The 24100-nt window shown below is 29.4% G+C and overlaps 2 protein-coding genes across 2 annotated transcripts; both read left to right on the top strand.

The window, feature by feature from the left end:
• Nucleotides 1-5961: 5961 nt before the first annotated feature.
• LOC126778288 (protein rolling stone-like) lies at nt 5962-18799 on the top strand. Its single transcript, XM_050501821.1, has 5 exons — nt 5962-6153; nt 9671-10068; nt 12746-12856; nt 13165-13360; nt 18347-18799. Exons 2-5 carry the CDS (start codon nt 9756-9758, stop codon nt 18540-18542), a joined length of 816 nt encoding a protein of 271 aa, XP_050357778.1. The 5' UTR covers nt 5962-6153; nt 9671-9755; the 3' UTR covers nt 18543-18799.
• A 1281-nt stretch (nt 18800-20080) lies between these two features.
• LOC126778449 (protein rolling stone-like) lies at nt 20081-23699 on the top strand. Its single transcript, XM_050502044.1, has 4 exons — nt 20081-20557; nt 20980-21093; nt 22729-22915; nt 23477-23699. Exons 1-4 carry the CDS (start codon nt 20245-20247, stop codon nt 23664-23666), a joined length of 804 nt encoding a protein of 267 aa, XP_050358001.1. The 5' UTR covers nt 20081-20244; the 3' UTR covers nt 23667-23699.
• The last annotated feature ends 401 nt before the right edge of the window (nt 23700-24100 follow it).

Below are 24100 nucleotides of genomic sequence, written 5' to 3' on the forward strand. Positions count from 1 at the left end.
GTGATAGTTCTATATATTTAAATAAAATATACTAATTATTACGCAGCATTTATTATTATGACATTGTTATTCTTTTCTAAATATTATTTGACCAAATTTATCGGTTTGTGTGCATTTATTTGTAATGATTCGCGATTAGCTTTAAATAAATTTTATGAGAGTACTTCATAAGTTCGTACGCTTGTATTTGTTACTAGGTTAGCGTGCAAAAAATTCGCGGGAGAGGGTCGTGCTGCTCAGAGGTGGGCGATTAATCACTATTTGCCAATTAAGGGACGTCTAAAAGAAGCATTTTAGCTGCGATTATTCTACAAGATTCCCTTGCAACAGACTGAATTAATTATTTGTAATTATCCAATATATCTAATTCTTATTCTAAACTGATTTGTGGAATTTCTACCGTCTTTGATTACGTGAATAATTGCTCATTTGTTTGGAAACGGAAACAAAATATTTAGATGTACCAGCTGGACTCCTATCTAGTTCCACATATGAATGTGTTGAATGAAGAGTATAGTACGAATTGAAAGATGTAAATCAAGAGTCTCAACAGCCATATAACATCAAATGCGCAGCTCTGAAATATCACATAATAACATTTTCCTGTCACGCATTAATGAGAGATAAGGAAACTGTATCCTTTCCTATATTTACGTGTTAACGTTTTAAATATATGAACTTGATAATTTGTATTCATATAATTATGTTGATGAATTTCTTACCAATAAATGTTGTTTAATGATGCTTCTTCTTTCGAATGTCTAATAAAATATAACAGAAAGAGATAAATCATTTTAACTTAACACGTTTATATGTAAGGCCGTTATTTTTTAGGTGTGATAAATTTAAAAATCAAGGTGAACTGTATGATTTCATTTGAAAAGAAACATCTGGCTTAGTAATTGATACCTATGTACCGAAACACTTTTAAATTTCTTTAGGCACAGAAATACCAATATTATTGCTCGCTTTCTAAATTTAAAAATAATTAAACTAACAGTTCTATATATCATTATGTATATTATATTACATATATTATAAGTTGCTAAATAGATTTCTTATCGTCGAAATTTCCATTTTGTTAAAATGTAACGATTACATGATCTATGAACTGAATCTATTTTTAATATGATTTTAATGTCATTTCCGCATTGTAATATAAAAATTGGGATGGCATTATATTTATTTTATTTTCGGTATTCCGTATATTCCGTATATATTCGTATTAAGCCGTACGCTTAACGAACATAGTTAATTCTACCTAAATTTTTCTTTTAAGAAATCGTACTCCATGCTTGTGTCAGACAGGACTACCTACAATTTTTTCTTAGTTGTGTGATTCATTAGTTGAATTGTAATTTTTTTTAAGCAAGCATATTTACTCGTTATAATTATTAATATTAATTATGTTCATTAAAAGAGGTCCTACTACACCTTAATGCGCTCTACATTTTCAACCTTTTAATTAATCGCATCTTATAAAATCCTAATGAATATTCGGCATGGTATTTTTTACTTATTTTAGAAAGGCTGACGAGCAAATGAGCTATCTGTCTTAACAATGTCTAGTGCCAATGTATAAGGACGAAGGTGACCTTTTAAGGTTTTTAGACATTGGCACTATAAGAAACCAGTAACAATAAACAAACAGGTTAACACATTCCATACGGTTTGCTAATAGTTTTGCTTACGCACTACCAACAGTTCTTAATTAATATATCGTTATTTTAATGCAAACCCTATTCCACTGAACGCCATAGATTATTATATATCTCGACCAATTATATATCGTTAATTGAAGGTTAAAGTGGGTTATTTTTCTTTTTTTTTCTCCTGACATTTTAATAGGATATAGGATATTTTGTCCCTTGTGTCTATAATTAATGAATATACGTATTCGAGCCAACATTAATAAAATACTATCAAAGCGTGTTACCAAATAAAAATATTTAGCATTAAATATTAATTAACGTGTAGTTTCATACTCAGTATGTTTATTGTGATTTTTAGAAATAGCGTTATTGTTCCTAGCCTACAAATAATATTTAGGCGAAACTCTGTGATGTGTTCTTCACGCAAGTAGTATTAGAAGTATTCTGGCATAAGTATTATGTAGGTAAGAATAATCTCAAATCAATAGTTTTGTATATCATTATATATCACTTGTTTGAATTAATTGTGAATTGTCAGTTGTATCAAATAAAATCTAATTTATAATTATTTATAAATCTGTAAACAAACAGGTACAAAGTACCTAATAATAAAATATTGAATGTATTATCCTTGTGGTATGTGGTATTGATGAGTTTATCATGATAATTAAATAAAATTTCTTATACAAATGTATGTTGATATCATTTCTCCAAGCCTCTATAGCTCTAAACATTTTTTACTATTTCCCATGGCCAATGAAGACACATAGATTTACTGGTGGTAGAGCTTTGTGCTTTGTGCTCGTCTGGGTGGGTACCACGCACTCATCAGATATTCTACCGCAAAACAGCAGTACTTGGTATTGTTGTGTTCCGGTTGAAAGGGTGAGTAAGCCAGTGTAATTACAGGCATGATGGATATAACACCTTAGTCCCAAAGTTGGTGGCGCATGGGCGATGAAAGCGATGGTTAACATTTCTTACGATGCCAATGTCTAAGGGCTTTGGTGACCACTTACCATCACGTGGCCCATATGCTCGTCCGCCTTCCTAGTCTATAAAAAAAAGACATTGGTGCTGTAAGGAATATTAACAATTTATCGTAATAATAGATCGCCAATGCGCTACCAACTTGGGAACTACGATGTTATATTCCTTATGTCTGTAATTACGCTGACTCAGTCATCCTTCAAACTGGAACGCAACCATACTGAATATTGTTGTTTGGCGGTAGAATACTGATAAGTGGTACCTATTCAAACGAACGTGCACCAAGCGCTATCACCAAATATAAAAACATTAACCTTAAGAAAAACAACGTAATAAAACTAATAATTTCTTTAAAAGGCCTTTTTAGTGATGTTTTACACATATTTTTAAGGTAGGTAAATATTATTAGCAAGATGATAATCAATTGATTAATGTAAAACATTTTTCATATATGAAAAATGTTTTACATTAATCAATTGATCATGTCACATCTTAAGACTACCTCATTGTCGTGGGATTATTGTGTACAAAAACTGTTGTAACCAGCTATGGAGTACAAAAAACCGTTGATTAACCTTTAAATAAGAGACACATTTCATCATCAATTAATTTTGTTGAATGCTATTGAAAAACAATGTAAGATATTTCATTTGCACTTAATGTTCAAATAGCTCATTAAAAGTGTAATTACCTTACTGATTTATTAACATAGTTAATAATGTATACATATGTTTAACAATCTCAAGGACACTTTTAGAGTTTTAGGCTTATTGTTTTTATATGTAATTAATAATTTGAATGTCTAAAAAGTTTTTTAAATATATAGACTTATATCACGAAATCCTTCGTATTTATTCTTATGACAAAATGTACACTCCATAAAAAAATTTTTTTAAATGACCAAAAAGTAAACAACAATTCTTATCGTTCACATTGTTGTGTTCCAGTTTAGAGGTGAGTAAACTATCATAACACGCACAAAGGTCATAACCTCTTAGTTTCCAAGGTGTTGGCGCATTGGCTATTTAAGGGATGGTTAATATTTCTTACAATATTAATGTTTATTGACATCCAAAACCACTTACTGATGACCCATTTGCCAGACTGGCGTAAGTACAGATAATTCCAAATTTATCGGAGGTATTGGATTTTAAGAATTACGACCAATTTCTATTTAGTTATGGCGATTCAATGGGCTGTGTATATATTTATATATCAATCAGTCATTACTGTCTATGTATATAAATAAAATCCTGATTACTATCTTGTGTTTTCTTACCTCCTACTTAATAAATATATAAGTACAATAAAAACAAAATAAACTATACAAACAATTTCATATTAAAAACTTATATCGATATTTGTTTACTGAAAAGAGTTTAAATAATATATTATTTACATATATATACAAAATACTAGTAATTAAAAAAAATACTAAAATTGTTAAGTATTTGACCTATTTTAAGTAAGACACGATCTTGAACTCAATTCGGCTCATATCAGGTTTTGTTTTAAACAGAAATTTCAAACCAAAATATCCGTCGTACACGTTATTAAGAATTAATAAAGAACAAGTGCACTTTCACTCCACTTAACTCCATTACTCTCCGACATAACAGAAAAGAGTTCAGCCGCAGGAAACGTACTTTCCGGGGGATGGGAGTGTGACATTGCTCTGACAAAGTACTCCTGATAATTTTTTGACAATATATTTTTACAGACCCACCGCGATATTTGAAGCCACGACTTCAGGACCTGTTAGCCGTTTAGCCTAGTGACAAGGCAAAAAGGCAGTCCGATACAAATTATTAAATAGAAACATATTTAAAAAGTTATCAGTTCTCGACTTTGTTTTGTTTTTTTAAGGTATAAAAGCAACATCAGGGTGGGTTACTGCCCTCTGCTACATTATAAATATTTAAATTATTTCCCTTAAATTATTAAAATATACTGGCGACCCATAACTATTACCGGTTCTTACGCAATCTGTACTCGTACATTGGACGAAATGGCAAACAGAGAGAGGGAAAAAATAAATCTTAACGTTTTCTATGAGTTATTTAACCTTTCTATATATTTATTTGTAATTATATTTAACTTTCGCCCCTTATTCAAGACCCTCAGCATATCCAGACATGACTGACGATAAAACTATCTTATTTATTTTATTTGGCAGTTAATACTACATGACTACCTAAATAAACATTGCAAAATTATCAGACTGTAGTGGCAGGTCATCCAAACCTGAAGAAGGGTGTGGGACCCGACTGTAAGCAGAAGGCGGAGAAACGGGAACTTGGGCACTTTTTGACAGGCTTGACTGATTATTTTATCCTTAGGTCTGTCATATTATTTACTTTAAAGATGACAATTATTATTATATGAAACGGAACTTCTCAAGTTTCTGCACAAGTAATACGTATATATAATAATATTTCTATAATGTTTATAGCGTTAGGGTAGATTAGGTTAGTTGTTTTGTTTTAAAAAGTAGATTTTGTCTTTACTTAAGGTTCTAGATATAGCCATAACAATAATAGTCATTATAATAGTAATAGTTTCATAAAAATCAGTTCAGCCTTGTAAACTTACTAGACAGAGAAACTAAATTACTTTTGCATCCATAATATTAATATCTAAGATGTCCTAACCTTAAAGGGTCAAATTATTTTCATTCATTTAATTTTATCTTATAATGTTACAATATATTCCATATTCTTAGGGTAAACTTATTTTTTAAATAAAACAAATATAACTGTTTATAATTCAAACAGCTCAAAAAACAATGTACTTTTTACACTAAAGTTAACAGCTGTCTTTTCTTAATATTAAGCATATTCAACTTTGACAACTAGACACTGCGTTTGGTTACTCAACAGTGTGGGAGTGACTTTAGATGGCATCCGAATGATTGGCGGTGCGTGAAGGCAAATTTTCTTCTCGGAGACCTTGAATCAACGGTAGAACGCGCACAGTCGCTCACGCATGAGCTATCGGTTAGGGCTGCTATATTTTAACTGATAAATTAAACTAGATCACATTACACATCAATTGAATCCATTATATTTTTTAAATTAAACCAATATTTATATAATGAAACAATCTGAAAAACTGTCTCTAGTAATATATTTTGTACATTTTTAAATAATTACTAGACAAAGCATAAACCAAACTATTACAGTAGAAAATCTATTCTATACTTAATAATTTTGTCTCACTGGTTTGTATTTACTATTATTACGCGATAATTGGCAGCCCTATGGTCGAAACTCAGTTCGTCTGCTAGATCTTCGCATTGGTACACGAACTATAGAGTGTTGACTTTAGAGTCAGTCGCACTCGCGCGCTGAAAGTGCGCACGGTGCGCGCGATTTTATTTTATTATTTATCTGTGCGTGTCACTAGTATTAAGAAATATAAAGTTTATTTTTTAAATTTAAATAACAATCAAAGTGATCAATAATAATTATTTAAAAAAAATCCAACTCACAAATTCTGTTTTGAAAAAATGGTAAGATTACAAATATATAGCACTACTTTTGTACTAAATTTAGTAGATCGCATTATATTTAGAATTATAATAATAACATAATATAATTAAACTTATAATAAATCATTTAAAAAATCCAATGGTAAATATACTACTTTTTCAATTTTTGTTCATGTAAATACATTGTTTGTACAATTTATGTACTTCTGTAATATGTTAAGCAAAAAACTGAAAACACCTAATACATACGCGAACTTGTTGCCTTCAAGAATTATTTAAATGAATGATTCAAGTATTATTTATATTGTATGCAAAAAAGTGGTTTTTCTATAGCAAGACATTGAATATAACAATATTGAAAAAAAATAACATATTCTATTTCATAATTATATCCAACTAGAGAACTGACTAAATAAATTTGTGTTTTGTTTTTTTAATAGAATAGTTTCAGTTCAAATATAGAAATGTCAGAAATACCTTGTACAACAGGATAGTGTCTTGGAAAATGCATTCATACATTTCTTGCTTATATATTTCATAGTGTAGATTAGTACATGTTGCACATTTTTGTCTTAATATTGCATGCTCTGTGCCAGTAATTTTTCATTGTTTGGCCCTTGTAAGCTATGACCTACATGTCTGTTGACAATGTGACGGCAATATTATAAACAAGTTATTAAATTAAACTCAATTTATTTTCAAGTTCACAATAAATATTGAAATAAAGCAATTACGTAAAAAATTACGAACTGACACAAAAATACCTACGTATAAATAATAATTTTTTACAAAGTTATTTACGTGTACTTTTGTGCATACTAATGAATATTACTGTTTTGTATTAATTAGTATTAATATAACAAAGTAAAATCTTTTATAAATAATTATTATGACAAGTCGTTGTCCAGTATGTGTTATGTTACAACCTTTATAAATATAATTAGTATTTTCTTTATAAAAGGCCCATCACATCACATATTAGATTACAAAAAATATAGTTCAATTCGTAAAGCAATTCACCTATTTCTTTTGCATATGTCGCATCATTTAAATCATTAGTATCTTGCCAACGACAGTTATATGCGGTGCATAAGATTTCGCGCTTTTCTGGCAACTTTCCAGCCTTTACCTAAATAAATAGATTAACAAAAAACATAAATACGTATTTTAAAACACGTAGTTAATCGTATTAATATTAAAAAAATATATATATTCTATACAAATCTAAAAAGGGTTTAAAAATGTTCAAGAGATTTTTGTAAACATTATTTTTATATGTGGTACTCAAACAAATATCAGTAAACTATAATAAGACATTACAAAAAAATATTGATTAAATGGTTATTTAAAAAAATACCTGACACACACACAATATAAATTATAAGTAAAATATATGCAGTATTTGCTTCCACAGTCACAAAGTAAGTTAAAAACAACATTTATAAATAAATTAGATTAAATAACAAGTTTCTAAACATTTAAATATTGATGAAAAAACGAGTTTAATTTCCATATGAATTAAAAAAAACATGAAAGAAGTCTGTATATCAATACAAATGGTGCTACATGACCTAATATTTAAGTAATTTTTTTATAGTATTTATTTACTATCCGTAAGACCACTCAAAACTCATTGCATACTCGCATCCTCAAAGCGTAATAGGTCCTCGATTTCTATAGCCGTGAATCAATTAACCAACCTACATTTTACATAACACGCAATAAGTAATGAGGGAAACTAAATAAAAATGTATTTAAATAAATCTTATCACTTATTTACGTAATTGGAGAAACGGACATCCTCAACAACAAACTATATTCTATAACTAATTCTTCAGACATTGGTTATATTTGGTTTGAAATTTATTACTAAATAATTAATCGTTCTTATTATTGTAAATATTGATATTTTTCTTGGGTTTATTATTCGATAAAATAAACTAGAAATATTTCTTATGTCTTATTATTATTTTTTGTCTTTGTTTGGTTAACAATTTATTTTAATTTCCACATCGATGATTCCACACAGTCCAATGACTAAAGGTAATAATAATTCTATAATATAAAATTCCAAATTACGTTTAATCTATCGAAAATTATAGATTGCATAAACACCGTTTTGATCAGCTATAATTGTAAACATTTCGATTTCGCAAAACAGCAGCACTTGTTATTGTTGTATTCCGGTTTTAAGGGTGAGTGAGCCATCGCCACAAGGGACATAAAATCTGAGTTCCCAAAGTTGGTGGCGCATTGGCGATGTAAGCGATGATTTACTTTTCTTACAAAGCCAATATCTATGTGCGTTAGTGTCCACTTACATCAGGTGGCCCATATGCTTATCCGCCCCCGTTTTTATAAAAAAAACCTCTTACTTGGCTGGACCGTTATGATGAAATTTTTCGTGTATTTAAGTCCTTGGATAGTCTAAATTGAAACATTATTGGCGCTGCGATCGGGTCCAGGATAATTTTTTTTAACAATAATAAATAAAATATTATTTCCCCTGTACAAAGTCGAAATGGAGCTTGTTTACTATCACTAGAACCGTGTGCGAGCGTGAAAAGCATGTGAAAAATCTCAGCTCAATCTGATAGGTGAACCTCATTAAATTCATCTGCAAAGCTTAACCCACACATGCTAAAAAAGCTTATACGCAGCAATAAAAGGCCTTTGAAGTTAACGTTTTATTTCCTAAAACAATTAAGGCAAGAGTAATATAATTGAAAATTTATTGCATTGAAGTTGTATGAAAGACAAGAAGTCGCATAAATTTTAATAATACTATTATTTAAAAACTAGCGTGCTAGCAAAACTTAGATTATAAACACGAAACTTATTGTTATATTTAATTGTTATCGTTGCGTTCTGCGGTAAACTTGAAAATAATTGATATAATCTACAAAGTCATCGTCCTACTCTATAATTATTTCCAGTAATGAAAAATACTCTGAATATAAAATAGAATTATCAAAACGAATAATTAACCTATAATAACCGACATTTTTTCCTCTTATCATAAACTACTAAGATGAAGAAAGACTGATACATTTATTAATTGGATACCTACTAATTATTATGGCAATGCATACAAATCAATAGTTTTCCCTCCATTCAAACATAGTTCTGTAAAATAAAATAAATGTTATCACTTATAAAAAATACGTCCAAACTAAAATAATATGTTCGATTCGGAATTTGCGTTAATATAAATAATAAAAAATAGACGTTGGCCTTGATTTTGTGCTTAAGTTTTTTTCCAATAACCTTTCAAAATATTATTGTAGGAATAAATGATTTAATTCATACAACAACAAAGATAATCGAATATAAGAACTATAAGCGATTCACTTAGACCTCATACTCTAGACGACGCTGGGACATGATAATTTATTTCTCACGGTCATTCAAGTATAATACATATTCAACTTAGCCAAAATGTTATATTTGTGTTAAGTTTATGTTGGATTATTGTGTGTGAGTGTGTGTATTTCTTGTGGAGATTTAGTTTTAAATATATTCATATATTTGTTCACAGACGTATAAAACGCAAAGAAGTAGATTATGTAACATACAGATTTTTGAACATTAAAGGCATCAATCTCAAGTTTTTTTTTATAAAAATGGCAAAAGTACGAAATTGGAAAGAAGAAGCTCCGGCAAATTTCTATGCTTGTTGTACCGCATCCCTCAAGGAAGGAAATGAGTCGTCAGAATTATTCCGAAGGTGTTGGAGCCGAAGGTTATCGCCTCTTTACTGGCGAGTGCCGATTTTCCTATGGACCGTTGTCATCATTTCCTGGTCAACGGTTTACTTTTGGGGACCTCGAGAAAAATTTCTACTGTATATGACGCATTGGGGCCTTATTCTGATTTTCCTCGAGTCTCTTTTTGGCATCATTATCGTCGTTAACAGAAAGCCTGAGAGTCTATCTGGTAAGTTATATTTAATAAGTAACAACTAATTATAATATACTAGTATTTAAACAGGATATAAATAAATTTGTAGTTATCGTTTAACAGTGACCTGTTAAATTTGTACTATAGAGGTTTAACTCACAGCAAATCAAAGATCACTGACTCAAGCAACACTCTTGCAGCATATAAATAGCACAAGCTCGTGCTCCCATTCTGTTCACAAAATATAAACGATTGACACATAATGTCATTAATCCCGGCAGTAGCATGTGCAGGATCATTAATATAATTTAAAGCAATGCAGCAGCAATTTATTAAACGTTATTTTTATTCACATTATGATATGTTTATTTATATGATATTATGTGTTTATTTAAACCGTTGCATAATAATATTCCATCATGGACTATAAATTTATCTTTGATTTTATTAAATGCATTGTGAAAAATGGTTGTATCAAGATTTTAATATATTCAATGAATGGCGTGAACAGTTTTATTAACCGTCATTAAGTAAGACTATCTGAGATAGACGATCTCATAAAATAGATATCTTAATCAAAGTTATATATATATATATATATATATATATATATATATATATATATATATATATAATCAATATTATAAGAATCAAATTTACTGATTAAGTGAAAATAATAATGTTATATCATGCTAAGAAAATGATTAAAATTTCTTAAAAAGAGTTTTTTATTTTTAGAATTATATTTAAATAATTTAATTCATAAATACAAAACCTTTAATTTAACTTGCGAACTGCCAATAATAATTAATTGGAATACATGTTTATTTAGCAATTTTTAATAATAAATCATATAACATAATATTTAGAAACAGATTTTACGTGACCTGGTTGACAAAATAGAATTAAAATCTCTTCTTGTATGAAATAAACATATTTTATAAATATTGTATAAGTTTTTTTTAAATAATATATTTATAAATCTAGTTTGCAATCATCCAAACGGCACACGGCGGCCCTGAAATGCTAAATCTAATAAAATAAATGATTTTTGTTGCGTCAATGAGATCGTCGTAGAATATAATTATGTCGAAATATTAACTTATAGTTTTCAATACATCATTAAAGCAATAATTAAATTCTAATTCTCGCTACGTAGGTACGTCTATTTTTAATAAAAAAAAATTAATTAATACGTTCAAAATAATCCTAACTCCATACAAATAAAATAAACCTAACTGGGAATATACAAAATTATAAAAAATACACACCGACCAAAATATTGGCATTGTCCACAATCGTAAACCAGAAGTATCAATTTTACTAATACGTTCCCGACATTATTCCGATCCAATTTCGACCGAACCGCAACTGGTGGAATAGGAAAATGGTTAAACGGAAACAATTACGTTCAATTCGATTGCGATAAAGTGAGTATTTCTTAGTAGAATTGGTTTCGTAGAAAGGGTTATAGGTTTTTATATACTTTTAAGACTTAATGTATTACAAAACTTACGCTATACAATGTGACAAAAATATCTGTTAGGTTGTTTAATTACGTTATACAAATTTAAGACGCGATCAAGGTGAGGATTACCTTGTCCTTGTAGAAAATTTAATTGTTGTGACTTTCGGAACGGAGTAAACGTGCGTTAGAAAAATTAGCATTGAAATAAACAAATAAACAAGTTTTTATCCTTATGTTATATACGTTTGACTGTTCCTTCAATTCATGTAACAATATTTTCAGCTGTTCATGTGACGGCAATGCATAATTAATGACTTAAATAAAAAACACGAACGTCTTTACCTTAATTATTGGTTTATTCTTAGGATATAAGTAATACTTCAGTAATGACGGAATAGATTATTAATTCCGATTAGTTTAGTTTAATAATAAATTTGTACATAATATATCGCTATAAGTAGGTACTTAATAATGCATGTAGTAAGTTTTCACAGCCTTGTATTGCTTTCTTTTAAAATATACTAGATTGTCTAGAAATTATTGATTTTTTTTTCGCTCCATTTAGGCGTGAAGCTTGTTTTAGAATAAGTTTAGCCTAATGGATCAGGATTTACGTTTATCACAACTTAAGATTTTATGTTTTATAATTATGACCAAATAATTCAGGGATCTTATACTACAAAATTATATTAATGAAAAAAACTAGGATAGTATATAGATATATAAACTTCACTGTGTTTTTCCTAGCATGAATATGATCTTCTTGGTAAAATCTTTCAGGGGTTTTCGAACAAAAACAAAATCAAATTAGATATAGTACCTGATGAAAAACTCCTTTTACGTTGCTGTTACTGTTTTTATCTCTCGTAGTAATAAATAAAAGACGAACGAACGACATAGGTTTTATTCGTAAAGTCTATTATTAAAACATAACATTCATTTATTTGTTTACCTACCTCTTATTTATGGGTTCAACGACCTTGTGACATACCAATGAGTGTACTTCACTTGATTTACACACATATCTTCGTACTGCGATAATAAGTTTTAAGGCAACAAACATTTTCTAATCACCGTTGGCCTAAAAACGTCTGCGTTCACATGATGGGAAGGTTTCTCACATATTTTGTAAATGTTCAATTCTATAGAAGTTAATAACATATATGTTACCAGTTTGTGTCTATATAATTTAACTAATTACATTTATATAATTTATATAAAAACAAATATTATATATATTTTCAGATTCGGCAAAAGGAATGCCATGGATGGTAAAAACATACTGGGTGCTCTACAACATCACTGTGCCTGTGGCATTTCTTATCACACTCTTCTACTGGGCAGTTTTAAGAGGCTGTATGTACATTTTTTACTTCTTATACTTACTAGTATGGTAATAATAATATTCCTCATTGTACTCTGAAAAGCAATATAAATTAACACAAAACCACGTTAAGATTCACGTCTTTTAGCCACTAGGCCGTCCCAGCCTTCATTTACTTAGCTTTATTCCATAATTGTGAATACCTATGAGAAATTTATTACTTGTCATTGAAACCGCAACCTTTTATAGACAAACCTCTTTATCTTACACAAATATTTGTGTAAAATCGTTTCCGAAACTCGTTTAATAATTGATACATTTAAAATATAAATTTTTGCAGCGGTGAAAAAGATGAACTATGCTCCTAACCCGATCCTGGATATAATGCTGCACGGCGTGAATTCAGGGTTGATGTTCGTCGAGCTCGTCTTCTCACGACATCCAAGTCGCTTATTACATATAATGCAGCCATTGTATTTCGCACTGGCCTACCTACTGTTCACCGTCGCATATTTCATCGCTGGAGGACTTGACCCGTAAGTTTTATACATAAAATACATCGCCATACTAGTGCACAAGTTGTAAGATAAAATAAACGGAATATATGACCCTCAACTAGTAAGTATTATCTGTAAAGTATAAAAATAGCCTATAAATGTCCCACTGCTCAGAGAAGGCCTCCTTTCCTTTTTAATGAGAAGAGTTAAGGCTTAAATCTGTTTGAAGCATATATTGAAAATAATGCCATTTTTAATCTATTGATTGTTTTAATGAAATCACGTTAAGGCTGTTAAAAGCAAAATGATTTACACCTATGTGTGACAGCACCTCGGCTTTACGAAGAAGTCAATAAAATATATCGTCATTGTCATATAACAAACAGACACAAAATATTCTACAATAACAAAACAAACTATTTATATTATATACTTATTGTTGCTTAATTAATTACTTACATTTAAATTTATACGCCTGAGATTCATACGCTGAGAAATTGTTTATAAATAAAATATATGCATTTGTTTGAGGTAGAAGCTGAATATTATAGCTTTATTCAGTAATTAATATAAGACATATTAAATTTAGCTCACAATTAACATACTAAATTACTTGCGTAGTGAATATAAAAATGGTTATTGGGTGGCTAACTCTCGATTCATATTATAAAGTAAATATTTAAGGCATTCCAGCTTATAAAAAATAAAAACAGATTTGAAATATGCATTACGATGTTCATTGTAACACAATCATATATTTATTCTATATTGTTATATATAAATGTATCGTAAAGGTAGGTTAATGACTTTCAGTAATACTTTATATTGTTTGATCATTTACACAGAATGACTGAAAAAAATATTCTAACGAAATGTTCATTGCCTCTATCATAGAGCAGCTTCTTTACAATATCTAATTCATAATTTTCTATTCATATTATTAAAACTTAATTATTAATTTGTGAAACTTCTCAGTAAAACCGCCTTTAGGATAATTTGAGTAATCGTTTAAATTGATTAATAGCATTTAAAAGGTGTACCTCATAAGTTATACCAACTTGAGCATTTACGAACCTGTATCCGTTTTTGTAAATATCAGTGATGCTAATGGTACTTAATTAGTTTCTAACGTAACATTTAGACCTTGGCGCTTTGATAGATTCTCTTCTATGTTAACATCTATACTAAGATCATAAATGCGAAAGTAACTCTGTCTGTTTGTTATGCGTTCATGGCTAACCTGCTAAATCGATTATGATTAAATTTGATATGAGGCAGGGTGGAGTAGCCAAAGTAGTGGAGCCCTAAAGAGTACTTTGTTCCTAAATCTTGCTCCTTAACTCAATATACGCGGGCGAAGCCGCGGGCGAATACTAGTTTTTTATAAATTGAATATCTCAAATATCTGTCAAAGTATGGACCTTAAGATATTACTTCGGTTCTTGACAAATTATCAGACATCCTTCCTTCTCTGAAGGTTAAGCGAAATAGACATGATACAAAAGATACGCTGTTTACACAAATGTAGTCATTTTGTCAATAAACAAGGACATCGTTCATATTTGATCGTATAAATCAAACAAAGTTTAAATTGCGCATATTTACTGAGACCTTTTGCCTTTAACGACTTTACTTACACGTATATACAACTTAGGTACGCATAAATAGGTACTTACTGCTAAAATATATGACTAGCTACTACGAAAATACACGTTAATCCTAAAGTGCACTTTGCATTTTGTGAATTACGAAATATTATAAAACAACTTTATATTTTATAAACGATTATATTTATAACCATATTTTTTTTATATTTTAAAGACGTACTTTAGGTCCGAAAATATAATACAAATCAGTAGACTTAAAACTTTAAAGCGTTTAGATGAAACCTAAAAAATAGCATTATCGTCTTCATATCCGTTAAACGTTTTTTTTTATAGTATAGGTAAGCGAGCAAATGGGCCACCTGATGGTAAGTAGTCACCAAGGCCCATAGACATTGGCATTGTAAGAAATGTTAACCATCGCTTACATCGCCAATGCGCTATCAACCTTGGGAACTACGATGTTATGTCCATTGTGCCGGTAATTACGCTGGTTCACTCGCCATTCAAACCGGAACACAACAATAACAGTACTGCTGTTTTGCGGTAGAATATATGTGGTACCTACCCAGACGAGCTTGCGCAAAGCTCTACTCCCAGTGTAATTACAAATGCATGTATCTGTATTATTATAGATCTTACAGATCTTAAATACTCACAGTTCGTATGCACACTTGTAAAAAGAATTTAATTTAACAATTTAAAAAAAAATGATCTTTATTACGACGCGATACGGCAACAAAATATTAATATTTTTTATCACTAGCATCATGAAAATACACACTATGGTATGGTATGGTACAAGTTTTCTACTTTATGAATACATATTCATAAAGTAGAAAACTTTATAAATTTATATGTATAAAGTAAAGCTAAGTGTTAGGAATCTGGAGTATTACTCCTCATTTTACTAAAAACTTGACAAATAAAAACATTACTTTTTAATCGAAATTAAATATATCATATAATTGGCCGAATTAAAATGGTTAATTTAATCAATTTTATTATTTGACCTTAACATAGTCAGCATGTGTTATTAGATTGTACAATATCGTTGCAAAACTTTCACAAATTGGACATTAAAAATAATATTTTGTTTCTGTATCCAGCATTGACCTTTTCGATAGTAATTTAATAGGGTTGCCATTTTAAAACAAAAATCTAACAGATATATTAAATCAAAGTAAAAATCATTAATGTTAACTAAAGAGTTTCCCCTTGACATAATCTATACTAATATTATAAATGCGAAAATGTGTCGTCTGTTATGCTTTTACGGCTACGCCACTAAACCGATTTTGATGATATTTGGTATGAATCAAGCTTGGACCCCAAGAAAAGACATAGTTTACTTTTCATATCTTAAACCCGAGACCACCAAACACGTGAGCGAAACCGTGAGCGAAAACTTGTAGATTATAAAAAGCGTTAACAAGGTCACAATCAAACTCACTTTTTTAATTATAATGTACTTGAAACATTTATAATTTTGAATATTTGCAGATATTTTTTCTGTAAACCATGTAATATAATACACATTTTTTCCATTATGATTTGAATTCGAGATACAGTTAGAATGAAATAAATAATATATTTTTATTCATCTGACGTAACATAATATTTGAATATACAAAAATAATTCCAAAAATCTGTGTAAATGACTAAAAATTATCGATTTATATAAACATCATTAAAATACAAGTTTAAAAAATATAATTTTATTATATTGTATGTTGGTAATTTACGATCTCATAAAAACATAAGTACGTATAAAATGTTAATATTACAATTCGCTAATATATAAATCTACAAAAAATAAAAAAGTATAAAACTGATTGCCTAAATGATAATAAAGTACGTTATATTATATCTCAGAAAAGTTAATAATTAAAACAGCGGGGTAACCCTGTGACAAGGCCATTGTTACGCAACCGACGCGGTTATAAGACAAAATAAGTAATAACATTGTATCGAAATAAATATGTCTACAATCAAAATAAACCCTAGTGGAAGTTACTTCACGTTGCCATCCTGCTTTAAGGTTTGGTAATCGGACATACGAACTAAATAACATTTTATTAACTACTGCTATTTAAGTATTAGACCCATAAAATGCTCATATTAAAATCAATTTAGTTGTGTTTTTAAATTATAGCAAAACCTACTTTAAAAGGCAATGATTCTTTTAAAAAACATTACAAAATTTTGAAAATTATTGATTATTATTATAAAGCATTGAACTATTGAGAATAATTTATAAAAAATATAAAATTATCTCGTAAGAAAACTTAAATCAGGTTAAGGTAAGACAAGTAATTTTAATATATTTTTAAATATATGTTATAAATATTAAAGCGGTAATTTTGATTATAATAATATTTTAATTAATATTATTATAATAAAAATTACCACTTTCAGAGGTTATTTCTTATAGTCCGATACAAAAAACCCGGGCAGGTACCCCGTTTAACTTATTAATGTTGGCTAATGCCTTAATACTGAAGGGGTGAGACTAAAGACGATTGTGAACGTCAGTATAACGTCAAAATCACATGAATATGTTTAATTAATTCGTCATCACATATAAAAAAACCTAGACTAACAGTTTAGATACTAGCTAACCATCTTCGTACGGATAAGATAAGGTTTTTATCCCGTGCATTTTTTAATCAATAACATATAAACAATCGCCAGTCGATCGATTCGCCCATACAGTACAAAACATACATTATAATAATATACATGCATTAAATATATATTATTGTATAAATCTTCCTCGTTTAATGCTCTTTCTATTAATAAAAACCTTATAAAAAATAATAAAATTCGTTGCGTGGCTTGAAGAAATTAGCGGGAGTACAGACAGAGCAATTATGCGACATAATTTTATTATTTATAGATTAAGTATAGATATAAAATAATTCTTTACCAAAATTTCTTTTTTTTAATTTTCATATTTGATCGATTAATACAAATCTGAAACCGAAAAACTCGCTGTAAAGCAGTTAACTAATTAGTTAATTAACTGAGTCACTAATTTAGTAATATAATAAAAATAATTAAGAATATATAATTTAGATACCAAAACTATACTGACAATAATGATACTGATGTTCTAAAATATAAAGAATTACTCGATTAAGTACAGTATTTATCTAATTATTACATTTGGTTTATATTCATGCGTAGATTACGGAAAACTCAGGTGATGAATCTAAAAACAATTTGTAAGTCATAAGAGTACCTTACTAAGAATGTGACCTTCTTTCTTATTCGTAACGTTATCCTTACGTCAAGGTGAATATTATAATTAATCCGATCATTTGGAGATGGTACTGCATACTAATTCAAAACAATAAAATTGTACGTACATCATGTAACAATCGTTATATCATTTTAAACAAGTAAATCTTCCTTGCAGGTGGGGTAACGCGTTCATTTACCCGGTCATCGATTGGTCGAAACCTCTTCAAACACTAGTGGTAGTGACTTTGACAGCTTTGTTCCTAGCTCTCATGCATATAGTCACGGTTGTCGTGGCTTCAGCACGCGACTTCATTATCAGGAAGTACTTTAACGACAAAAACGGAGAGTACAACGATGGCTTCGAAGCTTAGACACTACGTGCTAGTGATGTTATCCGACCGAAATTAAAAGTAATGGACATTTCTATGACAGTGATTAATAGCAAACGAACGATATAAATAAAAATAATTTGTACAAACGATCGTAGTATACAGATCGTAGATACGATCAATAAAGATCAATGAAACATTCATTGGACGGCCATTATGACAAATAATACTTGAAGTATTCTTTATTTATTATCAAAGCAAAGAGCAAGATTTTTACGGATGAAAAAAAAAACAAATATTAAAAGTACTTGTAAATTAATATTAAGTCACAGTGTTTTTAATAACGCCAAAATATTACTTTTAAGAAAACCGTTCGTCATCCTTGAAATAGAAGTTGATATTGAGGATTGATTGACACACATATTATCAACATTGGACCTTATAACATTATGTTAATTATTAAACTGGTTATCGCTTTCAAAACAACATCGCTAACCAATTTAGGTAGTACTGATTAAATAAAACCCTATGTTGTTAAAATTGTATTATGTTTTTTATCAGTTTGTTTTTGAACTCGTATTAAAAGTATAACTGTGATGTTTATCTTAGTTGATTTATACTATTAGTTTAGGAGGTTTGCCATGCCATTTTATAATAATAAACATATCAACGCTGTTCTTTAATTTAAAGTGAATGAATTATATACACAATTATATATTATAAAGGATCTGGAGTATTGATTAATTATTTTTTTTAGTTATTATTATTGATGCTGTACTTAACTTTTTATAATATACAACTATACTGTTGCTGATTGTTGATATGATGGCAATCAACGGAATGGCTAATAAAAGGATTTTGAGATACTTTTTCCATTTATTTTTTAAAGGCTATGTATGACATACGTATAAATTTTAAAATGTTTTTGAGTACTAAAATAATCTTTTCTAAGCATAATAGTGGGTACCTACATATGTATAATTTCCTGTGTAACTTTAAAATATTTATATTAGATCTAGAAATAGATTAAGTTAGGTATATTTTTTTATAAATATAACATTGGGTACATATTGTATTAGAAATAAATGTTTGCATTATTTCAACTTTGTATACTATGTTCTAACGTTTTTCAAGAAAAAAGTGCAATGTATTTTATTCTTGTTAATTTTAAGTTATTGAAAAATACACAAATAATAAAATTTACTTTTATATTTTAATATTTCATGTGTTCCATCTATTTATCTATGTGTGTATCTACATGACTAAGGATTTATCCTCGTAATCTCGACACCTACTTATATTTTAAACGATAATATTTATTAATTTATTATAGTCTATAGCACAATTATGAATAATTTAATTACATCATACATTTTAAATATCGTTAAGTTATAACTTCAAAATTGAATGTTAGCACTTTCTAGCTTATCAATATACTCGAATATTAATTTATTTAAGTGGCTTATGTCACAAAACATATATTTTCAGCTGTCCCTAATATATGATATTATATTAGATTTTCGTCTTACAATAAAATTATTATTAAAGGATTAAAATGTATCACGTATTGATAAAACTACAGGAAATTCGTAGTTTATACAAAAACGTATAACCGAATCGATCGCAAATCTTATCAGAGATAAGGACAGAATTTCAGACAATTGTGTTTACAAAATTAGTACGACGACTCGACAACGGTTTGTACTGACGCATTTAAAGTAAATAATTTCGGGGTCGAAACAAGATGAGTGCGATAAAGTCCTATTTCAAACAACAATTCCAATTTCAAAAGTTTGGTTTAAATTATGAATCGGAAACGGATTTTTATGTGAGTTGTTTTCAAAGGAATATATCCCCTCTACCACTGCTGTGTGTAAGGGGATTGATATTTTTGACCTGTATCGGAATTATATTGTCATCTTTTATATTGACAACGATTTATGTTAGCGCAGCCACTTGGCCGATATACATGACACACTGGGGCTTAGTGTTAATAACTCTAAGCAGTGGTTTTGGATTTGGCGTGTCAGCAACAGCTTACTTCAAAGGACCCATCGGTAAAGACGAAAGCACATTAAATATATACAAAGCATAATTATATACAAAGTTTTAATATCTTATATAAATAATATCTAAAAATAATAACCATTTTTTAAATAAGTATTAATTTTATTGAAATATTGTTACATAATAACAGTTAATTATTTCTATATCCAATTGTATGTACTACGATAACATTGTGTGATTATTAAAAAAAATATCACGGAAGGACCTTGACTACTTTCCGGAACAAAATTACTGAATCAAAGTACATAACAGAGTAAATATATCATATACAACACATACACCTTTCATTTAGTTAAATTACATAAAACATATATTTTAAACATCGATAAGATGCGACGAAACGACGCTTATTCAATTATTGATACAATTCTTACCATTCTTTTCTTTTAATAATAATTTATTCTATTTCCAGATTTTTCCTTTGGTCTACCTTGGTATATCAAAGTTTATTGGGTATTATATTCAATATCAATTCCAATAGCATTCTTTATCACCGTGTTTTATTGGATCTTTCTAGCAAATGAGAGTAAGTAAATCTCTTAAAGAAATACATTTTAATTGTAAAATTTTTGGTACACGCCCAATAAGTTGACATAATCCTAAAATTTGTTTCCTCATTGATTAGTAATAGTAGCTATTAATAACTAGTGTTCGTCCACGTCTCGCCCGCATGATAGATAAAAGGGGGAGAAGTTGGTGGGAAGGGTTATTATAAAAAAGAAGCCTATGTCCTTCCTCAGGGTTCAAGCTTGCTTCATACGAAATTTCATCAAAATCGGTGTAGTGATCTAGACGTAAAAGACAGACAGAGCTACTTTAGCATTTATAATATTAATATAGATATACATAAATAATAATCAACAAAGTGTCAGATAAGATATTTACGTGATATAACACCTGAATTAAATATGAATAATGACTCAAGCTGTTCGGCCTCCTAGATTACGGTGATTAAAATTTTAACAAGATAAAATAATTAAAAATGCAAACTTTACAAATAAAGATTTCTTATTTCATTGTTCAATAGAAATAAAATTTATGAGAGTAAGCTGTAATATAGACTTGTATTAAGTATAAATACATCTTAGTACATAGATGCAACTTTTTAACTTCCTTCTTAAGTCCACGCGAGCTGGTTCTCGATGTCACCGCCTAACTGTGACATCAATTCCATCGCGAACAAAGAAATTTGGCAACTCCTTTTTTTGTCGCACTTCCAAAAAATGGAATTCCTTACCAGCTCGCGTGTTCCCCTCCTCTTACAACCCGGGTTCCTTCAAACGAGGCGTGAAGACGCATCTTCCGGGCCGGCAAGGCGAAGGCGGCTAGTGCAGAACGTTTTTCCCATCTGTACTGGCCGTCGTCGCGTTTGGACTCTACTACCACTTACCATCAGGTGGAGTAGAGTCATTTGCCCTCCCGGCGAATATATAAAAAAAAAAGATAACTTATTATGAGAAAAATTTGTCGGTCTGGGCGTTTTCCTAACAAACACCGTAAACTAAAAAATAAAGATGAAAAAATTGATATTTAAGATCTGTAGATCACCAAAATTACAATTATATATATATATATCTCGAAACTTATTATATATTATATACATATATATATATATATATATTTGTATTACGCCATAACATGGGTAAGAAATAAATTTAATAATTAATAAATAGGGAATTTATTTTAAAAAGATTATACCATAGCATATACCATAGCATAGCAGATAATGTTAAGGCCTTAACGTTTATTTCGTCGTTTTCCTGTTACAAAAGAATAATTAAATATATGTAAAGTGATAACTAATTAACGAAGTACACCCATAAAAGCAGAGGCAGGTTATGCTAGAAGGTTCGTGGCGAATGACATTTTAGAAGCAACTAAGAGGAAACTATTTTGTTATGACAACTTAGCATGAACAAAAAAAAATCAATAGTAATAATACAAAAATATTTTTGTACGACAATTTAGAATTTTGGAGAAATAAGTATTTCCCCTTTTTTGATTGAACTTTTAGTTCAATCAAAAAATAGAACTGCCAAAGATAATATGGGTTAGTAACTTTATACAGTGCTATAAAAAATACAAAAATGATCAGCGATGGAATGACAATTGTAAATGTGACTGTAATGAAGTCCACCATTGCAAATATTATCATTAACAGATGCTGAGTTCGCCGCTACAGTCGTATTGGATATCTTTATCCACGCTATAAACAGCGTTCTTATGCTGCTCCTGTTCATCACGGCACGACAACCGACTAATCTGCTTCACTTTTATTTGCCTTTCTTCTTTGCTGTCATATATGCCATATTCTCTGCGATATATTATGTTGCTGGAGGCACAGATCCGTAAGTAAAGTTCATTGTGATTCTTTTTTAAACACACGTCAAATATAGGATTTACTTTTTTTAAGTTATTTAAAAAGTAGATACAAAAATAAAGCAAACGCAGTCTATGTATGTGCCACTGTTGGGCTAAGGTCCATTTAAGAAAAAGGTTTTTGGAGCTTATTCCACCACGGGATGCGGTTAGTTTGGATACACATGTAGCAGAATTTCCGTAAAATTAGACACATACTGAATTCCGTACAATGGTTTCCTTTACCGCCGAGCTGGAGATGAATTATAAACACAATTAAGCACATGAAATTTCAGAGCATAAACCCGAAATCTGTAGTAAGAATTAAGGGGTTCTAACCTCTGTGGCCCTCTCAGCTATAATATTAGGTATATTATGCCAATGACAAGTTATTTTCTTTTGCTTTTTGTAACTTTCGAAAACCTTACGCAATATATAGTTATTTCCTTATAAATAAAGACAAGATCCTTATTATAAATAATAATATCAAGGTATTGATTATTGTAGCTAATTGTAAATAAAAATAATTAATGCGTAAGTTTTATTTTCAGATTCGGAAATAAATTCATATATCCGGTTCTGGATTGGGCTGAACCTGGTACCGCTATGATCATGATAGCATTATCCGCCATTCTGATACTAGTTCTTCATTTCATAATTGCAATGTTAACGATTTGTCGAGACGCCTTTGGCCGGTTTTGTCGGCAAGACAACGATGGTTTTAAATTGTCTGCATATTAGAGAAAATAGATAAGTATTAGATCAATTGTGTTATCTTTTTGCAAGAGTAACTTTTGAGAAATTTTCAATGAAAAGATCTCAAAAGTTACGTGATAAAAAGTGAAGTGTGATTTTGGTGAGATTGTACATATGTGTGTGTAAATAAAAGGATGAGCTCAAATTGTCATTTGTAGTGTTTATAAAGATTTATGTACATGATCTGTAAATAATCGAAAAAAATATTTTTATAGGTTTTTTGATAATTGTATATTTTCAACAACAAAGTCTGTATTGTTTTATGTATTTCAATAAATCAAAACATATCATTCAAACTTCGTATTTTTTTAATCATTATACTTATTGTACTAATACACATATTATGAGTGGTTCATGTGCGGACTAAGCAGTCTTTCCTTAAATTTAAGTAGATTTGCAAATGTTAGATTATGTTAAAT

This window comes from Nymphalis io, chromosome 1, assembly GCF_905147045.1.
Source record: "Nymphalis io chromosome 1, ilAglIoxx1.1, whole genome shotgun sequence".
NCBI classification, from domain to species: Eukaryota; Metazoa; Arthropoda; class Insecta; order Lepidoptera; family Nymphalidae; genus Nymphalis; species Nymphalis io.